General features: G+C 39.5%; 2 protein-coding genes across 4 annotated transcripts in view; one reads left to right on the top strand and one right to left on the bottom strand.

Annotated features, from left to right (window-relative positions):
• The window catches only part of LOC130920195 (neuronal acetylcholine receptor subunit alpha-7-like), a 79,206-nt gene extending 69,957 nt beyond the window's left edge, over positions 1-9,249 (top strand). For both annotated transcript variants that reach the window (XM_057843188.1, XM_057843187.1), the window contains exons 8-10: positions 2,947-3,033; positions 4,079-4,188; positions 4,610-9,249. In XM_057843188.1, coding sequence (XP_057699171.1) covers positions 2,947-3,033; positions 4,079-4,188; positions 4,610-5,212 — 800 coding nt within the window. In that variant the 3' untranslated portion in view covers positions 5,213-9,249. The remainder of the gene's footprint in view (positions 1-2,946; positions 3,034-4,078; positions 4,189-4,609) is intronic.
• Positions 9,250-11,194: 1,945 nt separating this feature from the next.
• dnah6 (dynein, axonemal, heavy chain 6) overlaps positions 11,195-14,466 on the bottom strand; it is a 78,678-nt gene continuing 75,406 nt past the window's right edge. For both annotated transcript variants that reach the window (XM_057843672.1, XM_057843671.1), the window contains exons 78-81: positions 13,284-13,356; positions 12,933-13,084; positions 12,425-12,647; positions 11,195-12,331 (exon numbers count right to left, since the gene is read on the bottom strand). In XM_057843672.1, the coding sequence (XP_057699655.1) occupies positions 12,228-12,331; positions 12,425-12,647; positions 12,933-13,084; positions 13,284-13,356 (552 nt within the window). In that variant the 3' untranslated portion in view covers positions 11,195-12,227. The remainder of the gene's footprint in view (positions 12,332-12,424; positions 12,648-12,932; positions 13,085-13,283; positions 13,357-14,466) is intronic.

Genomic DNA, 14,466 nt, shown 5'->3' with positions numbered 1-14,466 from the left:
GTCTGACGCCTGACCCACTGGTCAACATTGTTGTGCCAACCCTTGAGGATGTCCGAAAGGCTGTTGGCCAGTTGGGGGATGGGAGTGCACCAGGCAACTGCGGTGTCTACGGATAGACGCTTAAAGCTGGGCCGACGCCGCCCTGCGGGAGTTGCAGGCACTCATCTGCTCCGTTTGGAGCTCGGGTGACATTCGAGAGTCCAGCAACCACCACAGGGTCACCCGCCTCTCAGTGCCCGGCAAAGCCTTCACACATGTACTTCTGAACAGGATACGTCAGCAGCTACTTGATCACCAGCGTCCTGAATAGTCTGGGCTCACACCAAAGAAGTCCACTGTCGACCGCATCCTAGCACTTCGCGTTTTTTCAGAGCGACTTCTTGAATATGAGAAGGAAGTATTAGCTGCCTATGTCGATTTCAGGAAGGCGTTGGAGTCAGTGAGTAGAGACGCTTTGTGGAGACTTTTGGAGCTCCGCAGCATTCCACTGCACCTTGTTCTCATCCCGGCTCTGTACTCTGGAACAGAGGGTGCTGTGTAGTAGCTGGAAGAGAATCTTGCGAATGTAAGGGTACCGGGCCGGGAAGGCGCCCGGACCTACGCTAGGAGATCAGCCGCTGAGTGGAGCGCGAGGGTGTACGCAGCGAAGCGTCTTCCTTGCACGTGTCCCCACACCTGACCTCACCTGAATGACAGCAAGACCCGGAGGGGCATGATTGAGAGTAACCCCAAACACCCCCAGATCAGCTCCTGAGTGGTTTTTAATGCCTGGAAATCTGCGCTCATTGCATATCAATATTTATACAATGTCTAAGCATAAAGAAGTCCATATGTCCATTTGGCACCTGGACACCTTAGGCCGCAGCTCAATTAATGACTTTGTAGTCGTGTCATTAGGCCTGCGGCTGAATGTCATGGACGCTCGGGTGAAGAGAGAGGTGGAGCTGTCAACTGATCACATTATGAGTTGGCTCCAGTGGTAGGAAAAGATGCCAGTCTGGAAAATCTGAATGTTTTGTGAGGCAGGGCTCCACACGTTTTGCATTGCTTGCATTGGTGAGCCTAACTTTTTTTTTGGATGCACCAGCACAAAATCTAGGACCCATATTTTTCATTGCATCGCATTTGATGCCATACTTTGTAGAAATTGCTTGTCGTAATGAAGTGCTTCAGTGAGTTTAGATTGAACATTTTAATTTAAGACATTGAAAAACAACAAAATCCAAATAAGTGCTTCTGCTTAAAGTCCGTCACTGAACAGAATTTGAGAATTTCAAACTTCCTAAAACTTCTAAAATCCTAGATGGTTAGCAAATTTAGGATAAAGGAAACATCGTTTTTCCGATTGTTTACGCTCTCAGTTTCCAAAAAGGATCAGTTTTCATTCAGAATTAAAGGTAAACTCCAAACATGGTAAAACTGACTAGTTATTTGAATAAACGTTGAGATGTGCATGAAACATTTTCGAGATATCATCTCGTGTATTCATAAGCATAAAATGGTAATGAACCACCTACACCTTTCACCCATGGCTTGAAAAATTGGATCATTTTACGCTTTCATCTGTTGGGAAAGATCCGCAAAAGTTTGTTAAAAAACGCGAAGGTGTCTTGTGAATGAATGTATAAGTTTTAATACACATAATTTATATAACTCAAAGTGTTGTATATATTAAAGCTTTTACCTGAGAGGGATTTTTGTATTATTGTAGTTGCGCAATGTGTCCCCACAACAGATCAAAAACTGGGTGATCTGTGTGTGCCCACAATGACATAAAAACAAGACAAGTTTGTTCTGTGTATGTCCACACAATGGCATAAAAACAAGACAAGTGTGTGAAAGTGTGCGTAACTGTGTGTAGATGCAGTACCATGTTCTGTCTACAGGGGCAGCACTGAGCACACACACTTCACACAAAAAAGTTGGTTTTCGTGTATTGTGGGTAAAGCGCTGAAATTTTGACAGAACGTCTATCTAGTCATTTTATCACTATATCAATGATAAAAATTGTGGGGTCCAGGGTTTTGGTCCCCACAAGTTTTTTGGTCCCCACACTATGACTGGGCTGTCAGGTGTTGGTCCCCACAATGTAGCAAAGACAAACACACACACACACACACACACACACACACACACGCACACACGCACATGAGCCTTGACGTGTGTGCGTGAAATGACGAGGGTGCGTCAGTTTGCCCCGACTCGGCCATGCGCGCAATAATGAAATATTGCTCATTCGGCGCACAGAATGAAAATCGAAAATTGTGAGGCTTATTCTTATCTTCATTTTATTTTTTTATAACTGTGGTCAAGCCCGCTTCGTGCTTTAAAGCAGAGTTCATGCTAGGTGCTAATGCCTACATGGCTGCCGTTCTCCGTGCCTCTTTTTCTTTGCTGACGTAATTCCTGCATGAAATCCGATTTGGGAGTCTTGACAGTTCAGACCGCAAGTCACATTCTGAAAAAATGTGGCACAGATCGGATTTGAACCACATATGAAAGTGACTCAGATCGGATTTGAAATGGTCCACTTCTATGCGACTTGTCCCGTTCAGACCGCCAAGTTAATACATGACTCGAGTCGGAAAAACACGATTGTGCATTAAGACCTGTAGTATGAACCTAGCCTTTGAGGCCCGGGTGCAACCGTACAGCAAGCACTCCCCAAGCTCTACCACTGATCAAACCCATTAATGACAACAGTTCCAAATTGTTACGCAAAACCATTTCAAAATATTTCATTGATTGTAAATACCTGAATTATTGTCTTTGCAACACTAGGAAGTGACATTTACTAAAACCAAAAGCTATTTAAAAAAAAAAACATCTGCACAGGTCAAGAATTCCAAAATAAATCCCGAATACTTGCCACATTTTTATTTTTTAAGAAACTCATTTTTTAGGGTCACAATGACAGGCATAAGTATATCCTCTCCTCTTTTCCAGGCATTACTGTGCTTTTGTCTCTAACTGTGTTCATGTTGCTGGTGGCAGAGATAATGCCTGCTACATCAGACTCTGTTCCTCTGATTGGTAAGATGTATTTCTACTTTACTTTTGATATTATGTCAGACAATAAGTTATACTTAATAGGTAGTTAAAATTCTAAAAAAAAAAAAAAAAAAAAAAAAAAAAAAAAATCTCAATAGAATGTGAATAGCAGTCTTTCCCATTTCCCTTTGATGAAGTGATGAGTGATCCATAAAACATGTTTTAACAGAGATCATATGTATATCAAATCAGCTTTTTCCAATTTGTCAATGTCAAAAACATAATTTCTTTTTCAGATACACTTTATCTTCGGGGTCTCTATCAAAGCTATGTAAAAGAAGCTTCAAGTTGCATTTCCCCTTGAGAAAGTTTTTCTGTCATACAGTATGTACAAATCACAATGACAGGGTTTTAGTCGCTGCTGAAATGTCCCTGTGCATTTGTTATGGGAATGTTACTGTGTAATGTTTAACAAATCAAAGTAACCTCCCTGGTGATTTAAATTGTTAATGAAGCTACAACAAACAAAGCACGGCAGGAAAGATGGTTAGCAAATGAGCTATTATTGCACTGTTGTCCTAAAGCAACTACACCAGTGGGAAACTAGGAAGTTCCAAGACACTTATGTCAACATAAGATAGAGGCCTGAAGACTATAAGGTCTATAATGGGGGAGACCAATGTTCAACCCCTTCAAAATTTGCATGTTTCTCACTTATGCTTCTTCAAAAATGAACAGGGTCTACTTTTAAAGGTTATCAATTGGTTCTGGCAATACAAATACATTGTCAAAATACTTAAAACACACAGAAACACTATAAAAGAAGGCATGCACACTATAAAAATACATTGGTATACTCAGATTGACCCCGCTCGTAAAAAAAAAAAAAAAAGAAGTCATATCTCAATTCATTTTTCTTCATTGAAATAAATAAGAATCTCATTGATCGAGTTCAACATTTAAATAATTGAAAACTTTCTCACACATTCTCATTCAATCTAATGCACATTGTACATACATTGGCAACCTGGGAATGTACCGTAGATCTACAGGATTTTAACTTTGTTTTTATTGTTTGTTCTTTAAGCTCAGTACTTTGCCAGCACAATGATGATAGTGGGTTTATCAGTGGTGGTAACAGTTCTGGTTCTACAGTTCCACCACCACGACCCACAAGGAGGGAAGATGCCCAAGTGGGTAAGTGAAGACCATTTGTTCCTAGAAAGTATGCTATCACACCACATATAACGATATTGGCACTGACAATGGTGAGTCTCCTTCAAACCAGGTGTCTACCACAATACAAAGACTGACATGTGAGTGGCAATGTGATATCACAGCCCAAGGTATCCAGACTGATAGAAAATAAGGAGAAAGAATAGTCAAAATGAAATAGAAAAATAAAGGCCAAATGTTTTAAGACATTTTATTTGGTACTACAATACATACAGTAAATAGTGACCTAGTTTTACATTAAGGATTTTTGGCCTCGATGATTTTCTGATCAGAAGGGAGAACCCCAAAGGCTATGGCTGAAAATCAAATATTGTCTTGATATGAAGTATATTGTACCCCAATGTAATTAGTGATGTTTTATTTTTTTTGTTTCTCGATACAGGTTCAAGTTATTCTTCTCAACTGGTGCGCTTGGTTCCTGCGCATGAAGAAGCCTGGAGTGGAAAAAAAAACAAGTGGTCAGTCTGGCATTTGCTTAGCCGACAAGTATCCTCAGGCAATTCCCCACCACACCAGTACCAATAGCATTCAGATGAGCCCGATACCAGGCCAGGCCTCCACCCAGTCTACTAACACTAATGGGAACATTAACTTGTACCTGGGATATCATTCCACGGTAACAGACAACTCTTCTTTCCCACCGAGCGCTGATCCAAGTGTTGTGATGTGCGGTCGCAGTGGTGGAAGCAGCGACAGGAACCCAACTACTTTGTCCACGGCTGATATTAACACAGAGCAGACAAGGACTTTGTTGCTGGAGCAGCTCCCAGAAATGTCTCGGATCCTGGAAGAAGTACAATACATTGCCAGGCGCTTCAGAGAGCAGGATGAGGGAGAGGCCATCTGCAGTGAATGGAAGTTTGCAGCGGCAGTGGTGGATCGCTTATGCCTCGTGGCCTTTTCGCTCTTCTCCATTATCTGTACCTTCACCATTCTCATGTCCGCTCCAAATTTTATTGAGGCAGTGTCCAAGGACTTCACATGAAGTGGGTTACAGAAACTGCTTGCCTCCATGCTTGTAAATTTCGGGGACCCACAAGATTTTGTAGCACACAATCGTTGCTTGCATACATAACTTCAGACTACAGGCTGTCATGGGACTCCATCCCATTCCCTGAGAGATGATCCATTCCTTTCCAATAACCAGCCAAATTTAAACAGAATCCCTTACCCTCATCCCACCCACTCTTTTGGGGTATATTATGTTTGCGATTGGCTTCTCCTATTGTTGAATTTAAAAGCAAACATAAAAATGATTAGTACATGTGTCACGGGGGAAGTGAATTAATCTGATGGATGAAAACAAAGTTCTATAGATTTGCTGCCAGAATGGGTAAATTGCAAAGGTGGGTAGTAACGAGTTACATTTACTTGAGTAACTTTTTGAGAAAAATGTACTTCTAAGAGTAGTTTTACTAAGCCATACCTTTTACTTTTGAGTAGATTTGGGAAGAAGGAACGCTACTCTTACTACACTACTTTGGGCTACACTTGTCACTACATTTTTCATTTTTATTCTACGTACAGTGTTATTTTTTATTTTTTTTTGCAAGACACCAACAGTGGCTCAACCAGTTTCACCAATGAGACGACGCAATAAATCACATGACTCCATTATACCAATCAGACTCAATCTTGCCCTTCTTTGATCACGCCAATATGGTTCAAAAGTCCAGATTTTAACCTCTCTCCCAGTTTTTGACACCAACTGATCACGGAAAACATGAGATAATTTCTATTATGAAGGGATCATGTTATCTCCACTAGAGGGCACGCATGCTCTTTGAACGAATAATGCTTAATTTCTGTAGATTTTTTTTCTCTCGCCAGAATTTTTTGTTGTCATCTTTCTTTGGCTTAATGTGGTTATGTAATATGTTATAATACAGTATAATAACAGTTCATATAAATAACTGCACAGAAAATATACGTTAAAAAAAAAAAAATTTGCAGTTACACTATTACTCATTACTCGAGTATTCTTTTCACCAAATACTTTTTACTTGTACTTGAGTACATTTTTTTTGGTGACGAACTTTTAGTTGAGTAATATTTTGTAGCAACACTACTCTTACTCGAGTTAAATTTTTGGCTACTCTACACACCTCTTGTAAGTTGTGAAATATTGGGTGGAGAGAAACGCTGTGCGGCCAAAGAGATACTGGAGGCTTTCTTTACAAGTTACAATGTTTATTTAACAGCTCTTCTGCTGAAACTCCATAAAAACAAGTGAAAGTAAAAGTATTAAAAAGGCCTAAGTAAAAAACTTAAAACTAGGGTCATTAAGAGGGGGCGCTGGAGATGGTTGCCGTGGTCGTGGAGTCCAATGTCTTTCGTGGGGGCTACAGCTCCCGTTGACTCCCTTCACCGAAGGCAAGTCTGCGGCGACAAAATACCAAACAGCAGTACGTGGTTGCGAGTATCAGACATCACCGTCTTGGTAAGTTCGCTCAGCTGCATGCCACAATTATTTCTCCGGTACTCACAGCCCAGGCAGAGCCTCTCGCTTTGCCACTGCGGTTGTCTCATGTCAGACAAGGCCTCCACGTGGTCTGCCTTGCCATTGCTGCCTCTCCTCTTGCCTTGGCTTTTTCCTCCCTGTATGGTCATCCACCTGTGCCTCTTAACCTATAGGGTCGTTCGACAGTCCCACCCGTCGGCTGCCGATTGGCTCAAATGGTGTGATCTCTGATTTTCATTGGCTTATCCTCTGCCTGTTTGGAATGGTAAGAGACCTACAGGTGCCATGCATTAGTGTTCTAATTGGAGTCAGAGTGGGAGTTTAAAGACTACAAATAAAGCTAAATTGCAAAACAACACAACACAAAGCCAAAATAGAATTAAAAAAAAAAAAAAACTTCCACCATGTGACACATGTAGTTGTAAGAAGGGAAAATATTTATAGTCGATTTGAAGAGTAGTGTCTTGAACGTCACTGGGAGTGAAACTTGGCGTCATAGTCCCACTCTTGGTGACTTGCACTCCTACTTTAGCCCAGTCCTATGATTAATAATGTAATGCACTCACATCTGTCAACAGAGGGAATCCCGAAAAAGTGTCAGCTTCTAGTTGAGATCATTCCATGGTTTCCGTTTGTAGTAATGTGAAAACTTAAGAGAGTACAACCTTGCTTTTTGTAATGTATTTAACCCACTCATACATATTTTACTGCCACACTGCACTTCCTTGTTTTTAAGTGTTTAATACTGTGGTAGTGTCTCGTTTTATTATGCTGTTGCAGGGTTTGTTTTTATTATAATTTAGATAACGCAATAAAAAAAAATCATGAATAACATGCAATATATATAGATTTTTTAGATTAGTAGATCGTGATCTTCACCCAAACAAATACAAATGCATTTAATTCCTATATTGCCTGTGGCCCCGAACAGGAGAGCGGCCATACAGGCTTTAAGGCTGTTATGTTATGAGGTTAACGATTATTATTATTTACATTTTATATAAGTATTGAGTTTTGAGAATATAGAGAACATCGGAGGGTGTATTTTTGTGGATTTTTAGAAATATGTCTATTTATAAATTATTAGTTTAGCGTGCAAGTGTAACGGGTAGACACAAGTCCGTTGTGTGGGGTGTGTGGAAACCTCCCTCCCGATGCCTTCAAGTGGATGCTGGACGCGTCGTGCGTGCGTGTTCGAGTCCTATAGGAATTGTGCTCCTATTCGCCAAGAATTTGTCTTGAGAGACGGTGACTGCTGTGAAACATTACTTAAATACTATTTCAATTGTTTTAGATGAGTTACCATGAAGTTTAGTTTTGGACAATGGTTCTTAGATGCATGTTCGGTCGCATTGAAAATATTTATATTTAAAATATTTTCATGCATATGGAGCATGACTAAAAATCATAAATGATTTCTGTCCTTTCTTCATTTTCTTTTGTATGGACTGGCTAGTAGACTGATGGACGAGCAATTGAAGTGAATTTTGAGGTTTCGAAGTCAAGATTTATTTGAGTAAAAAGTCAGAGAGCCAGCCATTTGAACATACCCGTCACGCTGCCATAGTGTTGGCTTCATCTGATGGTGTTGGCACCAGGTCAACAGGAAGAAATCATTGTGGCCTTTGTTCAGAAGATACACCTGCCTCTGAGAGATTATATGCTTTGCAGAGTCAATATGCACACACATGCAAGCACAACCACACTTGCGTACACATCGTCACCTGACATGGAAGCATCATTAAACTGATAGCCAGAATTCACCTTGTTTTAATCCCAGTAGACCTTTTACTATTAAGATATTGGATTGCTATAAACCCTACCCTATACCAGTGTACTTAAACACCAAAACATAACAAATCCATTTTTGTTCAAGGGCAGACTGGGTTGTCCAAATAAAACAGTTTTATAGAACAGTAGAGCAAAAAAAAAAAAAAAAAAAAAAAAAGCTGGTAAGGTTGACGGGTGATAATAGGGTGAAGCTGATAGTGATGTTCTAAACCAATTAAAATCTCTCAACATCAGCAAAACAAAGACGATACGTCTCAGATATGAAAACTCCCGCCATTATGATATAAATGCAAAGAAAGTGTCAGTACAAATGAATCATCAATAAATGAAATGAACAATCACTCGAAGATGACCATCACATTTTCATTGGAAACATTTATGAAAAATTAATATTTGGTTGCCATAATTCCTATCTGGCGTGTTGGATTTGTTAAAGATGTTCGATTTACATTCCATACCATGCCTGGTATTAATTTCTCTGGTCTTCCTTTTCTACCTTGAATTATTGTTGTTTTACCCATTTCAAACCTTACTGGAGGTATATTGCTACATTTGGTTTAAGATCGGTCGGGCATGTAATCTAATTTACTCCGACACTGGGTTTTCAGTTTCATTATTTCCAGTGTAACAACTGTATTGAAATTGCAATGCAGAATTGTAGTCATTTAATAAATGTCTATTCTGAAGGAAAAATCAAACTGTACTTCTAGTGAAAATGTGTGTCTAGTCTTATGTCCTCACCCAAGCCTTACAAAATTTTATTATTTATTTATTTATTTATTTATTTAATAGGGACAGTGCGCACTGATGAACTATTAGACACAGCCAAAAGATGTAAATATGCCGGATTATAGCAAAAATGCTAATTTACATCGGCAGTCCCTCGTGTCAAGTGACACAAAAAGACAAAAAAGAACAAAAGGTTACAATAAAACTGCACAGTACAAAAGGTTACTAAGAACTTAAAAGTCAGTGGTTGAAGGACTGGTTTACTTTCAATCACTGCTTGAGCTAAGTTATGGTGTTATGGTGTTACACTTATATAGCAGTTCTGAAGGCTCGTATTGTGGGACACTCCCTGATGGCGAGTGGTAAACTGTTCCAAATTTTACTGGCCTTTACAGGGAGAGAATTGTGACTGGAGGCTGTTTTTCTGATTGGGACCTCACAGTCCCCTCTAGAGGACGCCCTGGTCCTGAAATCGCTGTGAGCCCTTTAAAAAAAAAAAAAAAAAAAAAAAAAGCAAAGACCTTTAACGATTTCTTTGTAGCATGATTCTATGTTACTGCATGTATTTACACCTGCCAGTTGCCAACATGTAATGGAATATTCAATGTGTGATCAAATCGGAGTGTAGAAACATTCTAGCAGGGTTATGAAAGCTCTTATTTGTTTAAAATTGTTCAGGTTGAATTTCACTGTATTACATATTCTTTTAGCATGGCTTTCAAAAGACCGTGTGGAATCAAGTGACACTCCAAGGTACTTGAATTCAGAGATTATTTGTAGTTCCTGTCCTCCAAAAAATACACCTGAATGAATGATGTCCAAAGGTTCCTTTGTAAACATTATTTTAGTTGTGTTTAGTAGAAGGCAAGATTTGTAGAGCCAATCATTTATAGGAACCACAGCTAATGTGAGAGCAGAAGTTGCGTCATGGGTATTTTTTGCACTAGTGAAGATGACAGCATCATCAGCGTACATTTGAAATTCAACGTTTACACATGAATTTGGCAAGTCATTGATATGAAGAAAAATAACAGTGGGTCAAGTAATGACCCCTGAGGCAGGCCAACAGGGAAATCTAGAAATGTTGATTTGACACTGCTAATGGAGACATGGCGTCTCCTGAATTCTAAATAAGATTTTATCCACTCAAATGCATCCAATGAAAAATTAAAATGGGTTAATTTAGACAGAAGAATTTCAGTGTCAAATGCTTTTATCAGGTCAGGAAATACTGCACCAACGCAAGGTTTGGTGTCCAACATGCGTTTGATCTTTTCTATTAAAAGACAGTTTGCAAACACTTTCGGAATGATATCCCGGATAATAATAAATTAATAATAGTATTCTTGATTACATAAGCCCTGTAATGTTTTAATGTGACATACAGTATTTGATAGAAATATAATTTACACATACTTCTTCTTGATGCAGTAAAATTATGCATACAGTAAGTGAGTACTGTATCTCCTTTCTAAGCCAAGTACTTGAGATGCTGCATTTCTGTGCACCTTGATTTTCATTGTAGACTTTTTAGATCATGGTTTATTGTTTAGGCTTTACTTACAACACATTCACAAACTTAAATCATTTCAGGCACAATTTGCCAAATTCCCAGACCAGGGGTACGTTTCCCTTACATTTATAATATAGTAAAAGTGTGACTTAAATTTAGACTGGGCAGGTCGAAGTACTTCTAAAGTTGACCACGCTTAAAACTGTACAATTTGGAAACCAAATTCTTGGGAAGTGGGGGATCACCTCTAATTCTTGCTCTTTTTAGGCAGTTTATGGGATAGCACCATCCACTGAGTTAGCCTTGCAAGCAACGAGGTACTTCCTGATTCATTGATTCATCATCCAGTACCATCTTGCAAACCTCAACTGTCCAACCATTTGCCCAGTCATCTGATGTTCGAGCCAATCGGGAGAAAGAGCTGCAGACATGACCAGGAAGCAACAATCTGGTTGAAAACAATTTCACAGTGCAAAACAGTTGTAGTTTTGTCAGAAATACACTTAATTTTTGCATTAAAAGCACAGGAAAGAACATCACGAAAAGCTTTTTTTTGATGGGAAACGATGCTTTTGCTTTTCTGCAAACCAATACGTCCTACTGTGGCTTAATGTGGATTGGTCGCCTTTTGATGGTGAGGCGAGCCAATCAGGGGAAAGAGGCGAGAGGTGCCGACGTGACCAGGAAGCGGCCATCTGCTTTAATTCTATTGCGGAATGTAAATTGTTTTTTTTTCCTGAATACACTTAATTTCCTCATTAAAAGAAGAGCAAAGAACATCACTCAAAGCCTTTTTTGTTGAGAAACGAGTGTGACGAGAAGAGCCACCGTCCAATCAGCAAGAATACATTTTTCGAAGGTTCCGATAGGATCTTTCCCAGAGTGACATGTGGAATATATTCGTAGTAAATATATGGATCAATAAATCTGGCATGCCAGGTTACCTCTGAGCAATTTATAGCAATGAATACGTGTCCTCATATCACACCACTTTTACGACATTATGAGGAGACTAGAATAGAATGAAAATGACTGTATTTTTCTGTTCCTTGTCATAGCACTGACATGACTGCACATACTTAATGTGTTTGCCCTAAGTGACACAAATAGAAAGCTGCTGCACATTGGGATTGTGGCGGAAACATTTGATGATCAGCACTCCATACAGTGCTCTCGCTTGATAATCATAAACGACAGTGTCTGCTCAACTATCTTGCCTTTACAATTATTTTTCATGAACTTGAACATGAACTGTTTTTTCCCCCATTGCCTTAGGATAGACATGTGACTGTAAATCTCATAAGGACATAAATAGATTCAGTAACATTAGACAAATTGTGACAGTATGTCTTGAGTAGACCCATTCAGTACCACTGTTAAAGTCTGTGCAACAACAGAGAGACAATATGTGAGAATTCCTTATAATGTGAATTCAAGTTACTAACGTCAATGTGGTAAATCTTTCATTTATTTTCCAAAAATTAGTGTGCCTGAATTAGAACAGATTTAGTCATCCAACTGACATAACAGAGCTGATGCTTTGGATATCCAATAATCACTTGGTCGGTTTGAGGGAAGCAATACAGTCACAACAAAATTAGTCGAGTGTCCTAGAGGGAAGGAAAAATGAAGAATGAAGAACAAGAAGTTTATTCGCCAATTTTGTAGGCACAGTAAGTGGGGATCCTGGATTAGATACACACCTGTTGTGGAAAGAGTTCCTGCTCTAGCTGAGGTTTTGTACAATGGCGCATTGTAGAGCTCAGATTCTGGCTCGTAGTTCTGTTGTGGCTCAAAGTGCACTACTGGGAGAACCGCATTCATAACTCGAGGTAATGAATCTTCAATCACCATGTTGTCATCATCCCAGCGACTCGCATCCATGAACATGCCATGCACGAGCACACCATCCTCAGGTATTGGCAACTGTATCAACAAATACGAAACGTTTGGACACTGATAGTAATTAAATCTTATTTTGTTCCTATTCAAATAAGTGTTCATAATACCATGATTTGAACCACTGTACAGCTTTGTCTTTACTCAATTCTGTAAACACTCGAATCAGTTTAGATTTGCTTCGCTCAAGCTCTATCACTCATCTTGCTGAAAACTATACCCTAAAGACTAAAGCATTTTAATCCTTGTAATGTTAAGTTTAACAAATAAATATGTACTGTACATGCACAGTATGTTGTGGCATTGCAGTACCTCCAAGTCCATTGGAAGCTCAGCATTGCTGTTGAGATTGCGCAGAGCCTCAGCCACTGCGGTCTGATCCCTGTACACAGGCACCATGTTGAAGCGAAAGTTCAGCTCATCAATGGGCAAATTGTATCGTCGTGCATGATTCTGCAGGACCGCTAAAAAAGGAGAGAACACCTATATTAGAACATCCAGATTACCTCAAGCATTCCTTTGTTAGCGTCGATCTACTCCCAGATATGAAAGAGGTCTTCAGTCATTTAGAACACTGCATATTCTGTCATTTCAGACATCTTCTGTACCACCATGCTCCATAAAGCATGTAATGGAAATATTTTTAGTGCAGCAGTATCTTACCAGTTAAAAAGCCTTGAGGAAAGAAAAATCCAGAGACCCAAAAAGATTTGGGGTGGCCACGTACGATCCAAGTCTAAAAGGAAAAAAATTACTGATAAATTTTTGAACTTGTCTTTTGAACTGACTCATGGAATGTGTTCAATGTCTGTCAAGTCATGCATGGACGTATTTTTAATTGCCTATTAAAGAGAATGAGCCTGTGTAGAATTTGCAGTTTCATCTAACTTGATGCAATTGTGACAATCCTTTTCCCCAATCTTGAATATGTACTAGAGATGGTTATTGCCATCCAGATGCGTTGGCATATGCGTCGAGCTCACTGGACAGTCTCGTCTCAGTGCACGTACCGCTTTTAGAAAAAGTCACATGAAAAAACAGTACACATGCTCACAAACGAGTGGATGCAGGCTCATACAAATGAAGCACAATAAAATGTAGAAGTGGCCAAACTATTTCACAAAGTGCTGCAGTGGGTGCGAGTTTTGTTCCAACCCAACAAAAGGGCACCTTTTCACCAATCTGGTGTCTTACAAGTGCAATCAGTTGATTGCCGTCAGGTGCTTCTTGTTTCCGCTAAAACCAGTTTAACTTGGTTAAACTGTGCTGAATAGGTAAGAAAAAAGACCAGGACCCAAAGCAGCCCTCGAGGCCCCAAGACTTTCGTTTACATAATACAATAATAATAATGCAATCAACCAGATTGTTAATTAAAAAAAAAAAAAAAAAAGAAGTGAATTTTATATTCTCAGTGACATGATGTTTGCTCCTTTGATTTTATACCATCTGTTCAATGATTAAATATCTATTTAGACTTTAGGTTTCGCTCACAAAAAAGCCAGTGATTGATCAGTTGTTTAGAACTTTATTGGAGAACTGACTAAAAACAAGACATTTTGGCTATGCCACTGTCAACCTTTGCCTATAAACCACTGAAATGTGTGATACTCATGCATAGCCTCTCCTTCTGGCACTCCATTGCACCAGAGAATTCAGTGTGTTCAGTTGGTCTTCCCAAGTCCTCTATTAATTGTCTGCAACTCCTTCAAAATGCTGCTTCTCGATTTTTAACCGGTACACCCAGACGTGAAAATTCGTTCTCCCGGCCAGCTTCTTTTGCAAGTTCCAAGTTCGAGACTTAAAAACTGGAGTGTTCGATCTTTTGCAGTTTCTGCCCCCACATTGT

Source organism: Corythoichthys intestinalis, chromosome 8, assembly GCF_030265065.1.
Source record: "Corythoichthys intestinalis isolate RoL2023-P3 chromosome 8, ASM3026506v1, whole genome shotgun sequence".
Lineage (NCBI taxonomy): Eukaryota > Metazoa > Chordata > Actinopteri > Syngnathiformes > Syngnathidae > Corythoichthys > Corythoichthys intestinalis.
This window is presented reverse-complemented; position numbering and strand designations above follow the sequence as displayed.